Source organism: Oryctolagus cuniculus, chromosome 14, assembly GCF_051225735.1.
Source record: "Oryctolagus cuniculus isolate XC-2025 breed Fujian yellow rabbit chromosome 14, ASM5122573v1, whole genome shotgun sequence".
Taxonomy (NCBI): domain Eukaryota; kingdom Metazoa; phylum Chordata; class Mammalia; order Lagomorpha; family Leporidae; genus Oryctolagus; species Oryctolagus cuniculus.
The window spans coordinates 68,890,628-68,912,021 of NC_142880.1; the positions used below are offsets into that span (position 1 = coordinate 68,890,628).

Consider the following 21,394-nt stretch of genomic DNA (forward strand, 5'->3'; position numbering starts at 1 on the left):
GACAGCAACCACATCTTTTATTTTTATTTTTTCTAATTTATTTATTTATTTGAGAGGTAGACAGAGACAGAGACAGAATCATCTGGTTCACTCCCTAAATGCCCTAAATGAGTGGATCTGGGCCCATAGAAACAGAGTTCCAGGAGCTCAGTCTAGGTCTAGGTGTGGGTGGCAGGGATCCAGATACTTTTTTGTTTCCTCTTAGGGTGCATTCCCTAAGGAAGCAAGAATTGAGAGTATAGCTGAGACTCAGACCCAGACACTCCTTTATGGGATGCAAATGTCCTAACTTTTATCTTAACTGCTAGGCCAGATGCCCACCCTGCCATTGACTTCTGAATATACACAGCTGTTCATCCACGGCTCACTAGGCTAATCCTCCGCCTGTGGCGCCGGCACCCTGGTTCTAGTCCCGGTTGGGGCGCCGGTCCTGTCTCGATTGCTCCTTTTCCAGTCCAGCTCTCTGCTGTGTCACAGGAAGGCAGTGGAGGATGGCCCAAGTGCTTGGGCCCTGCACCCGCATGGGAGACCAGGAGGAATCACCTGGCTCCTAGCTTCGGATCCGCGCTGGCCGTAGTGGCCATTGTGGGGTGAACCAACAGAAGGAACACCTTTCTCTCTGTCTCTCTCTCTCACTGTCTAACTCTGCCTGTCAAAAAAATATGTAAATGTGAATGATAATCTTGATTCCTATATTGGAGGCCTCAAATAACCACCATTTTGCCTTCCATACTCACCCTAGAGCTGCAGCCTTGGAACAGTTCAAGTCTCTTGGTGCTGAGCCCCTGGAGGTGGATTTGAAGGAGTCTGGTGAGGGACAAGGAGGATATGCAAAAGAAATGTCCAAAGAGTTCATTGAGGCTGAAATGAAACTCTTTGCTGAACAGTGCAAGGAGGTGGACATCCTCATCAGCACAGCACTTATTCCAGGTATGCCATTAAGTAAATGGTTAACTTGAAAGCACTTTTACTAATGATTTTTCAAAAGTGAAAGTGAATAGTTATTTAATATTTGAATTTCTTTAAGTAAAGATCAATTTTCTGTTATAAAAGTGCTAGGCAATGAGAAGACATGACAAAAATCACTGCAGTCTCTAGAGATAATAGTAATTAATTCTTGGATACATTTTCTTCCAGTCTATTTTTTTTTAGATTTATTTTATTTATTTGAAAGGCAGTTATAGAGGGAAATAGAGAGGGAGAGACAGAGAGAATCTTCCATCTGTCGATTTACTCCCCAAATGGCTGCAATGGCTGGGTCTGGGCAGGGCCAAAGCCAGGAGCCAAGAGCTTCATCCAGGTCTCCCACATGGATACAGGGGCCCAAGTACTTGGGCTATCTTCTACTGCTTTCCTATTAGCAGGAAGTTGGATCAGAACTGGAGCAGCCAGGACTTGAACTGGTGCCCATATAGGATGCTGATGTTGCAGATGGCAGCTTAACCCATTATGCCAGAACACCGACCTGTCTTCCATTTTTTTCTCTGGGTATTTTTTTTTCATTAATCTGTTTATTTGAAAGGCAGAGCCACAGAGGCAGAGGCAGAGGCAGAGGCAGAGAGAGAGAGAGAGGTCCTCCATCTGCTGGTTCACTCCCCAGATGGCCGCAATAGCTGGAGCTGGGACGATCTGAAGCCAGGAGCCAGGAGCTTCCTCTGGGTTCCCCATGCGAGTTCAGGGGCCCAAGGACTTGGGTCATCCTCCACTGCTTTACCAGGTCATAGCAGAGAGCTGTATTGGAAATGGAGCTGCCGGGACTTGAACCAGTACCCATATGGGATGATGGCACTGCAGGAGGTGGCCTTAACTGCTATGCCACAGCGTAGACCCTTCTCTGGGTATTTTTGTATAACTGTGTTCCTATACCATATTCTGTGTGCAATATTATGTTTGTAAATGGTTTTCTTCATTTAAACCCTTCACAAGTTGATTATTGATTTATTTTTGTTCCCTTTGTTAAGATACTTCATTCTCATCGTAGGAAATTCACATAGTAATGAAAAATATGATGAAAAGAGTAAAGATCATCTGAAATTCATCAAAGATGAATTGTTATTGTTATGCTGATGACTTTTTTATACACAAGGATGAGAAAGGACTTTGTGTATATACATTTATGGAATTTCCAATGTATATTTTTCACTTATGGACATGACACATTGTCACTTTTTAGGTATGTTTCATCTTTTCAACGAAGTTGTGAGGTTTTTGATGCCAGGATTTTCTAGTCCCTTTACAACATCTCTTTAAAAATAATTAATTTGAAAGGCAAATAATTAATTTGACAGAGAGGGAGAGACAGAAAGAGATTTTCCATGGATTGATTCATTTCCCAATTGCCCATGACAGCTGAAGCTGGGCCAGGCAGAAGTCAGAAGCCCGGAGCTTTATCTAGGTCTCCCCTGTGTGTGGCAGAGACTCATTACTGCTGCCTTCCCAGGCACATTAGTAGGAATAGATTGGAAATGGATCAGGCAGGACTAGAACTAAGCACTCTGATATGGTAGGTATGGTACGCAGGCATCCCAAGCAGTGACTTAATCCATGGCATCATGGATCTTCTAAATAATATTTTGCACTCAATGCATGATTGATGTTAAACCAATAAGTATTCATTAATCAGTAAATGATAGTTTAATCTAGCAAGATTTGGGAGCTAAAGGACTCTACCTTTTATGTTCTTACCTCTTCTCTTACTTGCCTATTCCTTCTGTAACTGAATAATGAAAGTTATGCCAACTCTAATTTTTCCCTTTCTGAAACAAAGTGGACCAGATGATGAGTATTTAAATGGTACTTTCTCTAGGGTACTGTGGAGAATTAGAAGTTGTGTGAGCAGACTCATGGAAAGACAATCACTTTAAGTAGCACTCTGACTTCAGAATCCTTAAGGCTTCCTGGTATGGCTGAAAAGCCTGTGAGAGCATTTCAGGTATGGAAAGCCAAGATACTGTGGCAAAAATATGCTGTACATGAAGGATCTCTGTGAGTGAGATCCTAGCGGAAAGAAGTGGCCATCAAAGAAGGAGGTACTTTTCTCTAAAGGGAGGACAGAATTTCCACTTTGCTTATGGCCTTGTCCAAATACTGATGGAGTTTGTGGACTCAAAAGGCTTCCATAACCTAGGCTGCAAATGTCAGGAGCCTCAGGTGGTCACTGATGTCAGACATAAGAGTGTTAATTTTTTTTTAAAGATTTATTTTATTTATTTGAAAGACAGAGTTACAGAGAGAGGTAAAGATAGAGAGAGAGGTCTTCCATCCGCTGATTCACTCCCCAAATGGCCACAACTGCCAGGGCTACGCCGATCTGAAGCCAGGAGCCAGGAACTTCTTCTGATTCTCCCACACGGGTGCGGGGGCCCAAGGACTTGGGCCATCTTCCATTGCTTTCCCAGGCCATAGCAGAGAGCTGGATCGGAAGAGGAGCAGCTGGGACTAGAACCAACACCCATATGGGAAGCCAGCACTTCAGGCCAGGGCTTTAACCCGCTGTGCCACAGCGCCAGCCTCAAGAGTGTTAATTGTTAAATTAACAACAGGAGTCACTGTGCACTAATTCCCCATGCAGGACCTCTTTCCTCAATGAGTTGTATTATGAGAGTTAACTGCAAAACTAGTTCTCAAACAGTTTTTTTCTTTGTGTGTATGTGTGTGTGTGCACAAATTTTTGAAATTCTGCTTAGTATGGAGTTGGTCTTCTGTGTACAAAGTTAATTGAAAATGAATCTCAGTAATCGAAAATGAATCTTGATGTGAATGGAAGGGGAGAGGGAGTGGGAAAGGGGAGGGTTGTGGGTGGGAGGGACGGTATGGGGGGGGAAGCCATTGTAACCCATGAGTCGTACTTTGGAAATTTATATTCATTAAATAAAAGATAAAAAAAAAAAAAAAAAGAAAATGAATCTCAGTGGAGAATGGAACTGGCAAGGGGAGAGGGAGAAGGAGGAGAGGTGGGAGTGTGTGGGTGGGAGGGTGGGTATGGTGGGAAGAATAACTATATTCCTAAAGTTGTACTTTTGAAATTTGCATTCCTTAAAAATAAATTAAATATATATATATATATATATATATATATATATATATATATATGTGTATATAATAGAAAAAGAAGAAGCTGTGTGATGAGGCCGTGGGAGAAGAGAAGTTCGTTTCTGGCACACCCTCCCACAGTCTGGCTAATGTAAACTCATTGCTGGGGAGTTGATGGATATCAGCTCCATGAGCTTGTGTAGGGAAATGTGCTTTCCCAAGCTCTTCTTTGTGTCTTCTGATTACCCAGGTAATTGGTGAGCTGGTTTCTCCAGACACCCTGTCCCATCAGAGCGGACTAGATGAAGTAGAGAGGCAGGAAGGCAAATGTGGAGGTCATCATGGCTCAACGTCTGCGAGTGTAGAAATGAGACCCATGGTTGGGTGCAAGAGGGGAATGCTAATCTGGCAGCTCAGGGACTCAGCATGGCGGTTATGAAATCTGTCAGTGAGTACAGAAATCATACACGGCAGGAGAGTACTTCAGGATTTGACCTTTCCTTTCGTGGCTGACTCCTGACTCAGCTGTTCCCCAGGTGACTTTGAAGAAGGGGTGGAGAGACTTTTATTTAGTCACCCGCTGACGTTTGAGAGGCAGCTGCACTAGGCGGAGAGGAGTTAAGTGTGAGCTATTGAGATGCAGCAAGTGGCCAGTAGAGGGAGCCACAACATTTACTCCTGGAGTAAATGAGACCAGGAAGCTAGTTTTAGTCAAAGTACACTCTTAGTAAAGCTAGAAGTGATAGAATTCAAAGCTTGTTATACTGCCTTTTAGGGTATACCTTCCCCCCAATGAAATCTTAATGCTTGTAAGTAGTTTTTAGTTAATGTACTTTAGTAAAGGGTCAAATTGTGGGATAGTTTTGAAGACTGCTTGAAGAAATTTTATTAATATAGTTAGATGAATGTTTTCTGCTTTCTGAAGCCACAATCTTCACATTAAGTTTGCTCAAAGTCCTTGCTCAGGACATTGACCCATACTTTGTCACAAAAGACTGGCTGAAAAGGAATTTTCCTTTACTTTTTTTAAACCAAAAGAGAAAAACAAGTGAAAGAGAGGTTAGAATATTATGAGAAAAAGGCTGATTTTTTTTTCTAAAATCATTCATATCTGATGGACTGAAAACTGAAACCATTTAGTAAAGTGATTGAAAGATTACATACAGGTACAATTGCCCTTTGGGAAACAGTGTTCTTGGCATTGGACCTGACTGGTTAATGACTTGAGCCTCTGTATGTACCAGAGGGTACATCTAGTTCTAGTAAAACTCTTAGAGCAGAAGTTGTTCTCAAGTTTTCCTTGAGTGGATTCAAAGGGGACCAAGTCAACTGTCAGAAGTTCTCTAAGCTGAGATCCCATAAACCTAAACCCACACAAAGCTGGACTGAGGACCTGGCATGAATCAGAGTGTTAACAGAACAACACAGGCAAGGAGCTAGTTTTGGGTAGCAACTTCATGGAGTTGGCAAGTTTTCACCGTTCCTAGCTATACAACCTCAGTGGACTTGAAAAACAATGACATTTGACATTCAAAAATTAATGGAAATGTATATTATGAAAAAAGTATGCATGGATTTCAAATTTCTTTTGTATCAAAGTAAACATATTTCAATTAATTTTTTAAAGATTTATTTATTTGTTTGAGAGGCAGAGTTACAGAGAGGCTGAGAGACAAAGAGAGAGGTCTTTTATCTGCTGGTTTGCTCCCCAAATAGCGGCAATGGCTGGAGCTGGACCCATCTGAAGCCAGGAGCCTGGAGTGTTTCCCAGGTCTCCCACATGGGTGCAGGGGACCAAGGACTTGGGCCATCTTCCACTGCTTTCCCAGACCATAGGCAGGGAGCTGGATTAGAAGTGGAACAGCCAGGACTTGAATTGGCACCCATGTGTGATGCCAGCACTGCAGGCGGAGGCTTAACCTACTATACCATAGTGCTGACCCCTTAATTAATTTTTGAAAATTATTTATTCATTTGAAAGGCATCAAGACAGACACAGATTGAGATTTTCCATCTACTGGTTCACTCCCCAAATGCCTGCAACCACCAGGGGTAGGGTGGGTTAAAGCCAGGAACCTGGAATTCCATCTGGATCTCCCACGTGGGTTATAGACATCCAAGTATTTAAACAATTACCTACTGCTCCCCAGTGTGCACATAACAGGAATCTGGAATCAGAAGCAGATCTGGAACTTGAATCCAGACACTCCAACATGGGTGGCAGGTGTCCAAAGTGGTGTCTGCTGCTAGGCCAAATGGCTGCCCCTAATTCAATTGTTCTACAAACTTTTGAAGTATCTTGAATGTAGATTACATGTGGAATGAAATAGTTCTGTAGTTAGCTGGTTTTTATGCTGCCTGTTGTCTTGTGCCAGACCCCCTACAGGATGGGGTGATGGGTTAAAGGTAAACATTTTGCTTAAATTAGCTAACTGTAGGATAGGACTGATAGTCCCATTTTGTGATGCTCTGAACATAAGGAAAAGCTCCCAACTTTCCTGTTCAGCTCTTTGATTTTTGGCTGTACTGCTAAAGGATAAGTTAGCTCTGATCTCTAGTCATGCTCAGGCTGTGCATGTAATCTTTTCTGCTAAGCCTATTGAGATACAAGATATTTTTCAGCATCTCTGTGATCTGGAACGCTTTTAGAGAGACTTGTTTTATAGACTTGGAATATTTAGTCAGGAATGGAGTGAATCAGGTTGAAAATTTAATACGTAATTGAAGGAGAGAACTATTGGAAAAGAATAGGGAAGAATCAGAGTGATTTTGCACTGACCATGTCTTGGGCAAATTTGCCTTAAAGCCCACTGAGAAGTAAGGGTGCTGTGGAGCACACAGTAGCTTTACCCTTGCAGAAACCACTTTTTCCATTGCAAATCTTTCCTGATGGCTACTTAATTAAAAAATCATGATCTTCATGTGGTCATATAGCTTCCCTGCTTAGCCCTTCCCCATATTACATCTTGTCCTTATTATTAGAAGCAAGATGATGGCAAGGTCTGGGGTTTTGTTTAGTAATGATGACAGTATCCCAGGCCACTTGAATTCCCAGCATCATTAGATGGAGGCATTTAAATTGGTCGGGATTTGATTGCAGCCTCCCATCCTCAGAATTCCTGTGCTGTAAAGTTTGCACTCCTAGGTAAGATATTTATTGCCTATCATTTTTGCTTCTGACCTAGTCTTTGGATCTCATGTTAAATTAATGTCTTATCCTCTGGGCCTGATTTCAGTCAGGCTGGCTGCTCTTAACTCTCAAGATAGGCCCAGATACTTTCAAGACTTTGCATATATTGCTTCTCTTTGGAATGCTACTCCTGCCCCTTTAAATACAGCTTAATCCAGTTACCACCTTCTCTATACTTTCTACTGCTTCCTACTACAGTGGCAGCCAATCTTTTTTTCTGCACTCACAGCACCTTGCCAGTGCTTCATAGTACAACAGTGCTTTGTCCACTCGCCTCTCACTTGTTCTGCCTTCCTGTGAGTGCAGCAGATGTGTTTATCTGTGTTGTGGCCAGTGCTTAGCATAGTGCTTCATACACAATGGTAGGCCCAGCAAAGCTGAACTAAAAAAATTCTAGGTGCCTTTCTTAGGTCTCATTTGGCACAATCTCTTTTTTTTTTTTTTTTTTTTTTTATGCTGCTGCTCAAGGAAGGATAGAACATTCTGCTGGCTTGCTTTTGAACAGGAACATTTCTGAGGCTAATTTAGAACTGAAAACTTAGCTTTCTTAAATTATTAAGAACATGGACAAAAACCCAGTCTGTAATTTGAGGTAGATAGCCAGACCTCTCAAGAAATAGAATTAGAAAGTAGTGGCAGTTCTATTTAGGAGTTAGACAATGTCCTGCCAAATAGGAAGGAAGATATTCATTGCTTCATCATAAATTATGATACCCTAGGCCATGAATGCATGAATCTCTTTTTAAACACAATGCAGATTAGGGTAGCAGTGTTTTTTCCTCTTTATACCTGTTAGGGTCTGTAAAATTCACGCCTCAAAGGACGCTGGAGAATTGGGAGGGAGATATTTTTCTGAAAGTCAAGGGCCTTACATATGTGATACTGAACCCAAGGGGCTACAGTTTCCTGGAAGGCTAGCATTTGTTCTCTACTTGATACAAACTGTCTCCTTGAATCCATCTTTGAATTCATCTTTTTAAAAAGTTATTTATTTTATTTGAAAGGCAGAGTTACAGAGAGGCGCAGAGAGAAAGAGAGGTCTTCCATCCACTGGTTCACTCCCCAGATGGCTGCAATGCCATGAGCTAAGCTGATCCGAGGCCAGGAGACAGAAGCTTCTTCCGGGTCTCCCATGTGGGTGCAGGGGCCCAAGGACTTGGGCCATTTTCAGCTGCTTTCCTAGGCCACAGCAGAGAGCTGGATTGGAAGTGGAGCAGCCGGGATTTGAACCAGTGCCCTTATGTGATGCAGGCACTGCAGGCGGCAGCTTTACCCTCTATGCCACAGCACCAGCCCCCTTAACCCATGTTTAATAATGTAAATACCATACAAAATGATTTTTGGGGCTGATATTGTGGTGCAGTGGATTGAACTGCAGCTTGCAATGCTGCCTTGCTTTTCAGAGTGCTGTTTTGAGTCCTGGCAGTTCCACTTCTGATCCAGCTTCCTGCTAATGAACCTGGGAACCCAGTGGAAGATAGCTCACATTCTTGGGACCATGCCCCCCATGTTGGACACCAGGATGGAGTTCCCGGCTCCTGGCTTCAGCTAGACCAGCCCTGGCTGTTGTAGCAATTTGAGGAGTGAACCAATGGATGGAAGATCTTTCTCTCTCACCCTCTCTCTTTATCTCTCCCCCCTCTCTCTTTGTCTTTCGCTTTTCTGTGTCACTCTGCCTTTCAAATAAATAGATCAATACATCTTTAAAAAATAATTATAAAGAATGATTTTCCACAGTAACTTTCAAACTTGTACTTTGAGGCAAGAGAATAATTATTGATGCTATCCATTTGTGTAAGTCCAAAAAGTTGATATTGTTTAGATGAATATATAAAATTTTTCTCACAAACAAGGGCTTGTTTTTCAGATTGTTTTCTTTTCCTTCTTCCATATGCATTATGACTTGTTTTAGGACAAAACTATATTCTGTAGATGAGTGATTCCCAACTTTTTGAATTATATTACTCTTTTTACTATTGGATTCATGTCGCTCCCCCTCTTCGTGGAGGAACGACACAGGACCCTGCGCTGTTCTTTCGTCTGCTCGGCCCTCCCCGGGTTTGCTGCTGGTTCTTCCCGGGTTGGCTACTATCCCTTCCACCTCCGTGGAAGGGCAGTTCCCCCTGGCCGCATTCCCCACTTCCGCAGGGGAGCGGCACACCGCCGGCCGGCTTTCTCGGGGGCTGCACGGGTGTTCCTTCAGCTAGATGTTCCCCATAGATGTTCCTGGTGCATGCCGTCTCTCTCCTCCTTTATAGTCCTCCTCCGCCAATCCCAACTCGGCTGCCCACACGCCGAGTACGCTGCTCTCCAATCAGGAGCAAGTCCTACAGTTTATTGGTTGAACTGGAGGCAGCTGTGCGGAAGCTGTTTTCTCCTCTCCCAGCGCCATATTGTAGGAGAGCAGATGCATAGAATAAGTCTTAATTCCAGTAACTTAGTCTAGTCCGAGCTGCTCCCCACAGAGGAGAGCAGATGCATAGAATAAGTCCTAATTCGAGTAACTTAGTCTAGTCCGGATTGCTCCCCACAGATCCCCCTTTCTTTTTATTTTTTAGCGTTGATACGCGCCTGTCTTCGGTGTCCCGCGGCACACACTCTGCTCTACTTGCTAGAGTTGCCACAGGCTCTTACAAGTCCTATCAATCAGGAAAACCGAATCCGGGTCCTCTCTTCGCCATTGTGAGGAGGTTTTTAGGCGCTGATGCGTGCCTGTGTTCGGTGCCCTGCAGCGCATGCTCTGCTCTGCCCGCAGGGGCTTACAAAACCTATCAGGCAAACCGAATCCAAGCCTTCTCATTGCCATATTGTGGGGGAGACTTATTAGTGTTGGTTTGTGCCTATCTTCGGTGACCTGCAGCTCATACTCTGGTCGAGCTGCCTGCTGGTGCTTATCGCCTAATCAGGCAGACCGAATCCAAGCCTCCTAATTGTATTGTGGGGAGGCCTTACTGATGTTAATTCGTGCCTGTCTTCGGTGACCTGCGGCGCATAAGCTGCTAGCCGCCGCAGGTGCTCATCGTGCTCATCGCCTCACTTAATCAGGCAGACCGAATCCAAGCTCTCACAGTGCAGTGTTGTAGGGAGGCCTTTCTATTTCTCTATTTCTCTATCTCCGGGCATTCCTATTTCTCCCATTTTACTTCTATCTTCCAGCATTCCTATTTCTCTTTTACTTCTAAACTTCTGTTTCTCTTATCCCTGCGGCTTTCCGGCGGCGCTCGCCCCGAGGCTGCTTCTCGGCACCTCGCCCCGCGGCAGCTTCACGGCTCTGCGCGGCTTCCCGGCGCCTCGCCCCGCCGGCGCCCGCCCCGCGGCGGCTTCTCGGCTCTGCGCGGCTTCCCGGCGCCTCGCCCCGCCGGCGGGCTCCGCCCCGAGGCTGCTTCTCGGCGGCTCGCCCCGCGGCAGCTTCACGGCTCTGCTCGGCTCGGCTTTGCGAGCTCCGCGGTCTCCACGCTTAACCCTTTCGCGTCTGAACCACGGCCTACGCCAGCGTTCCCTATCTATTCACGCCCCGTGCTCTCTCTGCACGCGGCGGCTTCCGCGAGTAACACAGCGTAGCTTGCGTCTCCGCCACTAGGATTCAATCTAAGTTCCCCGGGCTAGCCTGGCGAATTCAACCCAGCGTACGTCTCCGCCCCACGATTTGGCTTCCCGTCCTTTGCTCCCCGGGCTAATCAGACGGATCCCAATCTGGCTTACGTCTCAGCTTCTGGTTTCAACTTTTCGCCCCCTATTCCCGGGCTAACTTGAGAACCCCAAAGTGGCTTTCGTTTCCGCCTTGGCCTGCCCCCCGCGGCTTCAATTTCCCTAACATTTTTCTCTACCCGGTATGTTTCCCCAAGCTTTCCTCCAACGATATTCCTCCCTCATTTCTCCTGGCCTCTCCCCACAGTCCGCGTCCGAGTCTGTTTGTTCTAGCTTTCACTTTCGCTTTCGACCTTAGAGATTTCTCCCAGCTTCCCCCCGTAGTCCGTAGTCCGTATCTGAGTCTATGCCTAGGCTTTCAATAGCTTCTTCCGGCACCTTTTTCGGCCGGCTTTTCCCTAGGCTGTTTGCTAGTCTCTCTCTTCGATATTTTCCCAATTCTTCCCGTTTCTTCCCTCCTAAGTTTGCTATCCGTCCTAGGTTTCCTATCCGAGTCACGGCACCATTATGTCGCTCCCCCTCTTCGTGGAGGAACGACACTAAGCCCTGCCTAGGCTTCATATCCGAGTCACGGCACCATTATGTCGCTCCCCCTCTTCGTGGAGGAACGACACAAGACCCTGCGCTGTTCTTTCGTCTGCTCGGCCCTCCCCGGGTTTGCTGCTGGTTCTTCCCGGGTTGGCTACTATCCCTTCCACCTCCGTGGAAGGGCAGTTCCCCCTGGCCACATTCCCCACTTCCGCAGGGGAGCGGCACACCGCCGGCCGGCTCTTCTCGGGGGCTGCACGGGTGTTCCTTCAGCTAGATGTTCCCCATAGATGTTCCTGGTGCATGCCGTCTCTCTCCTCCTTTATAGTCCTCCTCCGCCAATCCCAACTCGGCTGCCCACACGCCGAGTACGCTGCTCTCCAATCAGGAGCAAGTCCTACAGTTTATTGGTTGAACTGGAGGCAGCTGTGCGGAAGCTGTTTTCTCCTCTCCCAGCGCCATATTGTAGGAGAGCAGATGCATAGAATAAGTCTTAATTCCAGTAACTTAGTCTAGTCCGAGCTGCTCCCCACAGAGGAGAGCAGATGCATAGAATAAGTCCTAATTCGAGTAACTTAGTCTAGTCCGGATTGCTCCCCACAGATTCATCTGCCATCCTCTTTTCTGGTAAATGTATTTTAGGACTATATGGCATTTTGTAATGTTACTTCTACAAAGATTCATCTGTTTGGAGAATTTTGAAGGACAGAGAGAAATACTTGGATGTTGCAACATCAAGGGCTGGTAACCACAGGCTGTCTACACACCTCTTGGTAGCTTTCAACACAGACAGGGCAACTTGTCATCAAGGGGAGGGTGCCAAAATTGTGGCGTTTTCCATTGCCATTTGTCAGTCTTGATTTCTTAGGGTTGTGTTAGAGCACACTTAGTGAGTGGGCCAAATTTAACAACTGTTCTGTTAGAAAAATTTTTGGCATGGAGTTATATTCTGGTTTGGTCTGCTATTTCTCCAAGACATATTGCAAGATTGGGAAGTATTAGGCTCTCCTTCCTGGCAGCCCTTGCCTTGAAAAGAATCAGGAGGCTGAGCTGTCTCTGGTCCGTGCTTCTATTGCTTTGCACTCTGTGTGGTTTTTTCCCCCAAAGAAATCTTTTATTTAAGGAGTACAAATTTCTTAAGTACAACTTTAGGAATATAGTGATTCTTCCCACCATACCTGACCTCCCACCCACCTCCTCCTCCCTCTCCCATTCCCAGTCCCATTCTCCATTAAGATTCATTTTCAATTAGCTTTGTATACAGAACAGCAACTGTATACTAAGTAAAGATTTCAACAGTTTGCACACACATACACACACATGCACACATGGAGAACAGTTTGTGTTTTTGTTTCCCCTTCTTTCCATTTCCCCTATGCTTATTTGTGCCTTAATATGAATTAGTTAGGGTGGCCTATCTCTAAGTTCATAGCCCTTGCTGTAGTAGATCAATCCACAAGTGTCTAATGACTTAAATGTTATCAGAGTTTATTTCTTGCTCAGGTCACAGTGATAGGTGGGTTTTCACATTGGTGGTCAGTCTCCTTTGCATGATCACTGGGGATTCACAGTGTTGTCATCGTTTTTATGAGGCTATGGACATCACTCTGGGCTCCTTTTCTAATCCAACCAGCCTGAGGGGGAAGAGACAGGGAGGAGTATGAATGGGAGACATGGATGGAGCACATCTACTCATTATTTCTTTTGCTAAGAACCAAACCTAACTATGAAGGAAGCTGGGAACTATTGCTTAGAAATGTGCCCAAGAATAAGAGAACATTGTATTAATTTGTTAATTAACCCAGGGGCTTAAACAATAGAAATTTATTGATTTTCTCACATTTCAAGAGGCTCAAGTTTAAGATGGAGTGTTGGTAGGTTTTTTTCTTCTAAGGCTTTTCTGCTTGGCAGGTAGATGGCTGTCTTCTTGCTGTACCCTCTAATGGTCTTTCCTTTGGGTGCATGTGTATCCCTGGTGTCTTGTTTGGTGTCTAAATTTTACCTTTGGAGTCACTAATCAGTTTGGATTAGGGCACACCTTAATGACCTTGTGTTATCTTAATCACCTCACTAAAGGCAACCAAATTCTGAGGTCCTGAAGGGCTTCAACATAGGAATATTGAGAGAACACATTTCAACCTGTAAGAAATGTAGATATTTTTTGGGATAGCATTGTAGAATCATTAATATGGATACCAGTTCGAGTTCTGGCTGCTCTACTTTTGATCCAGCTTCCTGCTAATGTGCCTGGGAAAGCAGCGGAAGATGGCCCAGGTGCTTGTGCCCCTGTGCCCACATCTTTCATCTGTATTTCACTCCCCAAGTGGCTGCAATGGCCAGGGCTGGACATATCAATGCCAGGAACCTGGAGCTTCCTCCTATGTAGCTTCAGCGGCCCAAATACTTGGGCCATCTTCTGCTGCCTTCCCAGGTGCAATAGCAGGCACCTGGATGAGAAGTGGAACCCCATGTGGGGTGCCAGCAATTGTAGGTGGTGGCTTAACACTTACACCATAGCGCTGGCCACAAGACTCAATACTTTAATCCCATCTGCAATTTTGAAATTCCAGAAGAGCTTTTGGTGTGTATCAGTTATGATGCCATAGGCTGTTAGAGACAACAATCCAAACACAATCTAATCTACCTTAAGAAAGATTTTTTGAGTTATGCTAATGGAAAATAGTCTAGTTATAACTGTGGGTTGATGTGGGTAAAGGCTTTGCACATTTATGTTCTCTCAGCTCACTCTCCTCTTTGAGTTGACGCCATCCTCTGTGGTATGCAGAAAGTAGCACTGATTTCAGGCCTCCAGTTTCTGTAATACCATATCCAAAGCTCAACATAGGACAATTATGATGGCTCCTTCTCAAAGAACAAGGAAACTTCTTGTTCAGAAGCCCTTAAGAACCTTTCTTTTGCTCTTCTTAGCCTTAATGTGCCCATTTCTGAGCTTATCTTTGTAGACAGGACAATGAGATGCTCCTCAGTTTACACCTGATTTTCTGATGGAGCCAATTAAAGGCTGATGAGATTACTGAAAGGCTGGGCAAGCCTGCCTCTGGAGTATTTTCTGAGGTCATCTCTCCTGAAACGCATAGACAGTGACAAGAGAATGGAAACTGGAGTGGTGACCAAAGGAGAAAATGAATACTGGGTAGATATTACTACAATGTTCAGTGTAAAATGGTGTTGTTACAAAAAGTTTCTTAATGTGTTAACCCTGGAGTTCACGATGTTTTTCTTTACCTGCTTTATTTGATACTTAATGTGTATAGGATATTACATTACATTAAAAAGCATTCTCATCTTCCTAGGACTTGTTCATGACAAATCTGCTTTGGTTTGCAAAAATGTATTCTATAATTTATGTTATTAATCTATTTGCCAGGGTGGAGTTAAGTATACCATGTTCTTGTTGAACAGAAGGTTTTTCTTGAGTCTTTGTCTAATTTGATGGCCTTCAGGCCAGGAAGTTAGGAATTTCCCCATTTGATTATATGCCATTGAATAATTCCAGTAAATAATGCTAACTGCTCCTTGGAATCATTAGAAAATTTTGTGGTAAACCCATTTCATCTTGGTTTCTTGTTGTTCTTAACATTTTTAGTGGTTTCTTCTTAATTTGTTTCTTTCTTTTTTTGTTTTTGGTGTGATTAAAGTTGTCTGTGAGGGCTTGATTCTTCCCACAATAAGATAGAATCTGAAAATTTATTGAGTCCAGATGATCATGTTAGGCCTGACTCACTCAGAGAGATATAATATACTTATATTACAAGATCTTCTGGTAAATCTTTAGCTTTTGATGTTTAGTTTAAGCCAATTCACTCTCTGAATTTAATGATGTAGAGAAGTTAATAATGCATTTTTTTGCCACATAGAAATAGATTGTTATTTTTAGAAATTAGTAAGTTTTTTTTAGCAGCTTCTAATTTTAAATCTTTCTAAACTGTATCTTTTTTAATTTTTTAATTTTTTAATTTAGTAAATATAAATTTTCAAAGTACAGTTAATGGATTACAATGGCCCCCCCATAATTTCCCTCCCACTCACACCCCTCCCATCTCCCGCTCCCTCTCCCATTCCATTCACATCAAGATTCATTTTCAATTATATTTATATACAGAAGATCTAAACTGTATCTTAATATTCATTATTTGAGAAAATATGATTATGAAAAGATACTATAAATTTGATAACATTTGAAATGAATTTATATGAATTCCATCTTTATGTACATATATCAAGAAAGAATGTACAAGCATGAGGTACTTATTTAGTCAATAGTCAACTCTTGGTGCACACAGAGATTTGTGGAGACCTTACATTAAACTACTCATTCCAAATCAGTGAAGCTAACCAGTTGGGAAGCTTTTTAATTAAAATTCTTAGATGAGCACTTTAAATACCCATCTGTTCTAGTAATAAAACTGTTGGCTATGTTTTGAATGTAGCCCCCTTCAGTTGTAAAATATTAGACCCTAGAGCAATCCATAAAATTTTCCTTCCCATCTATTCTGCACACAGGAAGCACTTAGTATTAGTTGAGTCAATGAATGGGTGAATTTTTGAGTGATGAATATATGTGCTCTATGTCCTACAATTGTCTTGGCAAAGTATTGAAATAACTCCCAATAGGGAGGCAACTGAGTAACCTTATTAGGGGAACTTAATGTTCACAAACCAGAAGGGAGCAAGAAATATTTCATGAAATTGGACATCATGCCAGATATTTCAGTTTGTATTGTGCTGGGAGATATTTTTTTTAAAATTTTCTCTCCTTGTTAATTTTTTTGTCATGATTATTGCTGTTTTTAGGGGGCTGGTCTTAGTAAATGCCTTAGTGTTTTTGTGTATCCAGTTTATTATAGAAAGGTGATAAAATGAGCAGAAATGAGCATCAAAGGGAAAAGGTCAGTTGTGCCTTTAAGAAAACACCTTTTATATGTCTTCTTTCATTAACTCTTCCACTTTCTGCTACAGTTATGTTTTGAAATATATGATATGCTCATTTTGTCTTTTATTCTTCTATCTAGAACTTTCTCAAAGCTATCTATAGAGTATATGGTTCATCTCATCATATTTGAAGGATTTGCAATAAATTTTAGATGTGTGTTTACATTGTAAAAAGTCTGTACACATCTTTCTGTTATCCATCTTTAGTTGTTTCTTTGTCTTTAGTGTTTTGTTTTACTTTTTTTTATGCCTTATTTATGAAAGGCAGAGTGAGAGAGGGACAGAGAAAGATCTTCCATCTGCTGGTTCACTCTCCAAATGCCTGCAACATCTGTGACTGGGCCAGGCCAAAGCCAGGAGCCAGGAGCCAGGAGCCAGGAGCCAGGAACTGAACCAGGTCTCCCATATGAGCGGCAGGAACCCAAATACTTGAGCCAACACCTCCTGCCTCCCCAGGGTGTGCTTTAGCAGGAAACTGGAGTCAGCAGCAGAGCTGGGACTTAAACCTAGAAACTCTAATACGTGATGCAAGTGTCCTAAGCAGTGTCTTAAATGCTATACGAAACTCCTGGTTCTGTTGTGCTTTTGGAAAGTGTGTGCTGATTACAAAGCTTTGTTTGCTGTAACAGGGAAGGCAAGTGAATTTGAAGACTTTTAGATTGGTGAGTAAATAAGTTGATCTAATGCTTTTTCTAAGTTATTCTAATTCTTCTAATACCAAGTCTTAAATCACATCCTTGACTCAAAGGAGAAAATGGTTGTGATTATGTAGGGGTACATTATTTTATTTTTATAAAAATGATATGTGACTTTTGTTAGAAAAGCAGTAAAGTACAAAGTAGAAAATAAAGATCTCTGGTGATCCTTCCTTTAGTGATAAATACTGTTAACATTTTACCACTTCTGTTCAGCCTTTTTTCCAGTGCATTTTTTTTATAATGTTGAGACAAGATACAGTATCTTGCTTTATTTCTCTACTTAACATTATATCATAAGCTTTTCCCCTTTAGTATAATAATGATGAATCACTAGGAACTCTGTAAATATGTGTTAACGTTTTACAGAACTTTCCATTGGAATTACTGTTTTATTTAACTGGTCCCCCAAAGTTGAGCTTTAAATTTATGTTCAGTTTTTGTTAGTTACAAATAATGCTCTTATGATATTTTTCTTCTGCATTTTTTTGTGTCTGTGCTTTCATTTATTTCCCCAGGATTAATGCTATTTTAGAGGTAGAATAAACTAGATAGTAGAATGACTAGATGGCCAATTGATAAATGCTTGATTTACCCTTTCTTTTCTTTTTTTAAAGTTTTATTTGTTGATTTATTTATTTGAAAGGTATAGTAATGGGGGGGGAGGAAAAGGCAAAGATAGTGGAAGAGAATGATGGGGAGAGATGGGGCAGAGAGAGAGGGGGAGAGAGAGAAAGAGGGAGCATGAGTGCCACCTTTCATTTGCTGGTTTGTCCCCCAAATTCCTGCAACGGTGGGTGCTGGAGCAGGCCAGAACCAGGAGTCAGGAATGCCATAGATTTGCTTCAGGTGGGTGGTAGGGACCCAGGTTCTCTGTTGCCTCCAGGGTTCACATGAGCAGGAAACTAGATTGGAATCAGAGGTGGGATTCAATCCAAGACACTCAGATATAGGTTGTGACATCCCATGCAGCAGCTAAACCTGCTGCTACACAAAGCCTGAACCTAAACTCTGCTTTCTTGAAAGATTGTGCAGTTCATAATTTTGTTAGGAGACTGCCTAGCTGACTGTTTCTTTTCTTTTTTTTTTTTTTTTGACAGGCAGAGTGGATAGTGAGAGAGAGACAGAGAGAAAGGTCTTCCTTTTTGCCGTTGGTTCACCCTCCAATGGCCGCCACGGCTGGTGGGCTGCGGCCGGTGCACCGCGCTGATCCGATGGCAGGAGCCAGGTGCTTCTCCTGGTCTCCCCTGGGGTGCAGGGCCCAAGCACTTGGGCCATCCTCCACTGCCTTCCTGGGCCACAGCAGAGAGCTGGCCTGGAAGAGGGGCAACCGGGACAGAATCCGGCACCCCGACCGGGACTAGAACCCGGTGTGCCAGCGCTGCTAGGTGGAGGATTAGCCTATTGAGCTGCAGTGCCGGCCTGTTTCATTTCAACGTTAAGTATTATGATTTTTTGATTCAGCTAGTTTGTGAGGCCAAAAAAAAAATCTTACTTTTTGTGCCACATTTCTTTGCTAATGACATTTTTAATGATAGTGGACATTTTTTTGAACTTGCCATTTGCATTTATTGTTCATTGACCTATTTTGATCTTAGTGTTTTGCTTTTATTTATATTTCTGTGAGCTTTTCATTATATTATTTCTTCTCATTTACGTTTCTTGGGGACTATAATGTTTGTGTTTTCATACTTAAATTCATTGATGTTTTCCTTTGTAATTTTCCTGCTGCTTTAAATTTAGGATTTTTTTTTTCACTTTTTTAGTAAACTAGAGAGAGATTCACCAAGGTATTCTTTCTTCTGTATTTTCTTTTGCTGTATGGGTTAATTCTTTTCTTTTATAATTAGTTTAGACTTACTTAACTAATTGTCTTATTCCTTTTGATCTTTCCAATATGGAAGGCCACATTTATCATTCCTTCAATTTTATTGTGTCAGCCTAAAAGGGTAAGATAGTAATTTCGGAAATTGCTTTCTCAGGCTTTCCCTCTCTTGACCTAATCTTTTGAGGATTTGCTCACTTGGAACTTTTGTTCTACCCTGCTGCTTTTTTGGCTTTATTTTTTCCCCTCTGTTTTTATTTTTATTTCTGTATTTTCCAGATTTTCAAAAAATTGATTCACATGTGAGTTCTTGAAGGCAGCTAGACTGTTAACATTCATCATTTTATTCCCTGTAGCCCTTATTAAATTTTTTTTAATTTTAAAATTAAAACATTTGGGAGATAAGGAAAAGCACAGAGGGAAAAATAAATTAATCTCACTGAATAGAAGCTTAAAAACTTAAAATTTTAAATCATACTGTATATGTAGTATTTTGTTAAGTACATGAAATACTCATGTATATATTTTAAACACACAATATTTTATTATGTGCTTTTAACATAGAATAATTCCATGTCTTTATATAGTCCTCTGTGTTTTAAGTAAATAAAATATTCTATTTATTTATTTTCATTTTATTTGAAAAGCAGAGAGAAAGAGAGAGATGTCCCATCTGCTGATTCACTTCCCAAATGACTGCAATAGCCAGGGCTGGACTAGACTGAAGCCAGAAGCTGGGAACTCAGTCTGGGTCTCCCACATGGGTGACAGAGACCCAACTAATTGAGCCATCATCTGCTGCTTCCCAGGTTGCAAGTTAGTAGGAAGCTGGATTGGCAGAGGAGCTGGGATTTGAACTAGGCACTCTGATATAGGATGCAGTAGCAACTTTATGGGTGAAGTAGCAACTTTATCACTGAGGCAAATGCCTACTCTTTAGGTAAATTTTTAAACTTAATTGTTGGAACAATCCCCTCCAGTCTGTACACTAAATCAATTATTATGTGTGAAAAAATATTCTATCATTTCAAGTGTTTGAGAAATCCTATCTTTTGCAACAAAATTGATGTAACTGGAAAACATTATGCTCAGTGAAATAAGCCAGTCCCCAAAAGACAAATATATGTTTTCTCTGATATGTGGCAGTTAATATAGAATACAAAAAAAGCGTGGGAACAAAATGGACATCTCGTGATGTGATTATTGTTTTTAGCCCTTGTTTGTGCTCCTGTGGGCTGTGGTCTTCCTACTTTTAACTTGTTGGATATTATATTTGGTGGTGAATTGGACCTGTGATTTTTATTTTATTTATTTATTTTTATTTTTTGACAGGCAGAGTGGACAGTGAGAGAGAGAGAGAGAAAGGTCTTCCTTTGCCGGTGGTTCACCCTCCAATGGCCGCCACGGCCGGCGCACCACGCTGATCTGATGGCAGGAGCCAGGTACTTACCCTGGTCTCCCCTGGGGTGCAGGGCCCAAGCACTTGGGCCATCCTCCACTGCACTCCCTGGCCACAGCAGAGAGCTGGCCTGGAAGAGGGGCAACCGGGACAGAATCCGGCGCCCCGACTGGGACTAGAACCCGGTGTGCTGGCGCCGCAAGGTGGAGGATTAGCCTAGTGAGCCGCGGCGCCAGCCCGGACCTGTGATTACAGAGTGGATTGGAAGCATGTCTTTGCAGAAGCTGGAGAAAAACAAAATGGAAGGAGGAGGATTAAGAGAGGGAGAGGGGGAGGGAGAGAAGTATAGTTATCTTCTTGGAACTATACCTATGAAATACATGAAATCTGTTTTTTTTATATTAATAATAAAATAAAGAATTAAAAAAAAAGTGGTTAGGGGCCACCGCTGTGGCATAGTGGGTAAAGCTGTGCCTGCCATGCAGTCATCCAGTAAGTGCTCTGGTTCATGTCCTGGCTTCTTCACTTTGAATCCAGCACCCTGATAATGACCTAGGAAAAGCATCAGAGATAGCCCAAGTGCTTGAGCCCCTGCTAGCCATGTGGGATTCCCAGCTGTAGCTCTTGGCTCCTGGCTTTGGCCTAATTCCTGACTGTTGCTGCCCTTAGGGGTAGTGAATCTGCAGATGGAAGATCTCTCTCTTTCTTTGTCTCTCTTTTCTGTCACTGGCTCTCTGTAATTCTGAGTTTCAAATAAATAAATAAATCTTTTTTTTTTAAGTGATTGAATTTCAGAGTAATATTATGAACAAAACACCTGGGTTATCCCTGTTAAGGTGCAGCTGTGTGCATGTGTTTTTTTAAAGTTGTGTCAGTGCCTATACAATTGTTTTGTGAAGATTTATTGACTAAAATCAGAGGAGATAATAGGTTGTATATTTGATATTTTCTAGGGAACCTAAATGATTTTAGCCAGTTAATGTGTTGCAGTACAGGGACTGATTAGGGCAGGAGAAATTCTTTAGATGTCAAATCAAATTTGTGAGATTGATGGCACAGTTGACATTTAGAAGTCAAAGGGGATGAACCTGGATTTCAAAGAGTGGTTTAAAGCACCGCAGCCT

The 21,394-nt window shown here is 42.5% G+C and overlaps 1 protein-coding gene across 8 annotated transcripts in view; it reads left to right on the forward strand.

Annotated features, from left to right (window-relative positions):
* The window catches only part of NNT (nicotinamide nucleotide transhydrogenase), a 107,447-nt gene that overhangs the window by 23,935 nt on the left and 62,118 nt on the right, over positions 1-21,394 (forward strand). For all 8 annotated transcript variants that reach the window (XM_008262180.5, XM_008262181.5, XM_008262179.5 and 5 more), the window contains exon 7: positions 743-930. In XM_008262180.5, coding sequence (XP_008260402.1) covers positions 743-930 — 188 coding nt within the window. The remainder of the gene's footprint in view (positions 1-742; positions 931-21,394) is intronic.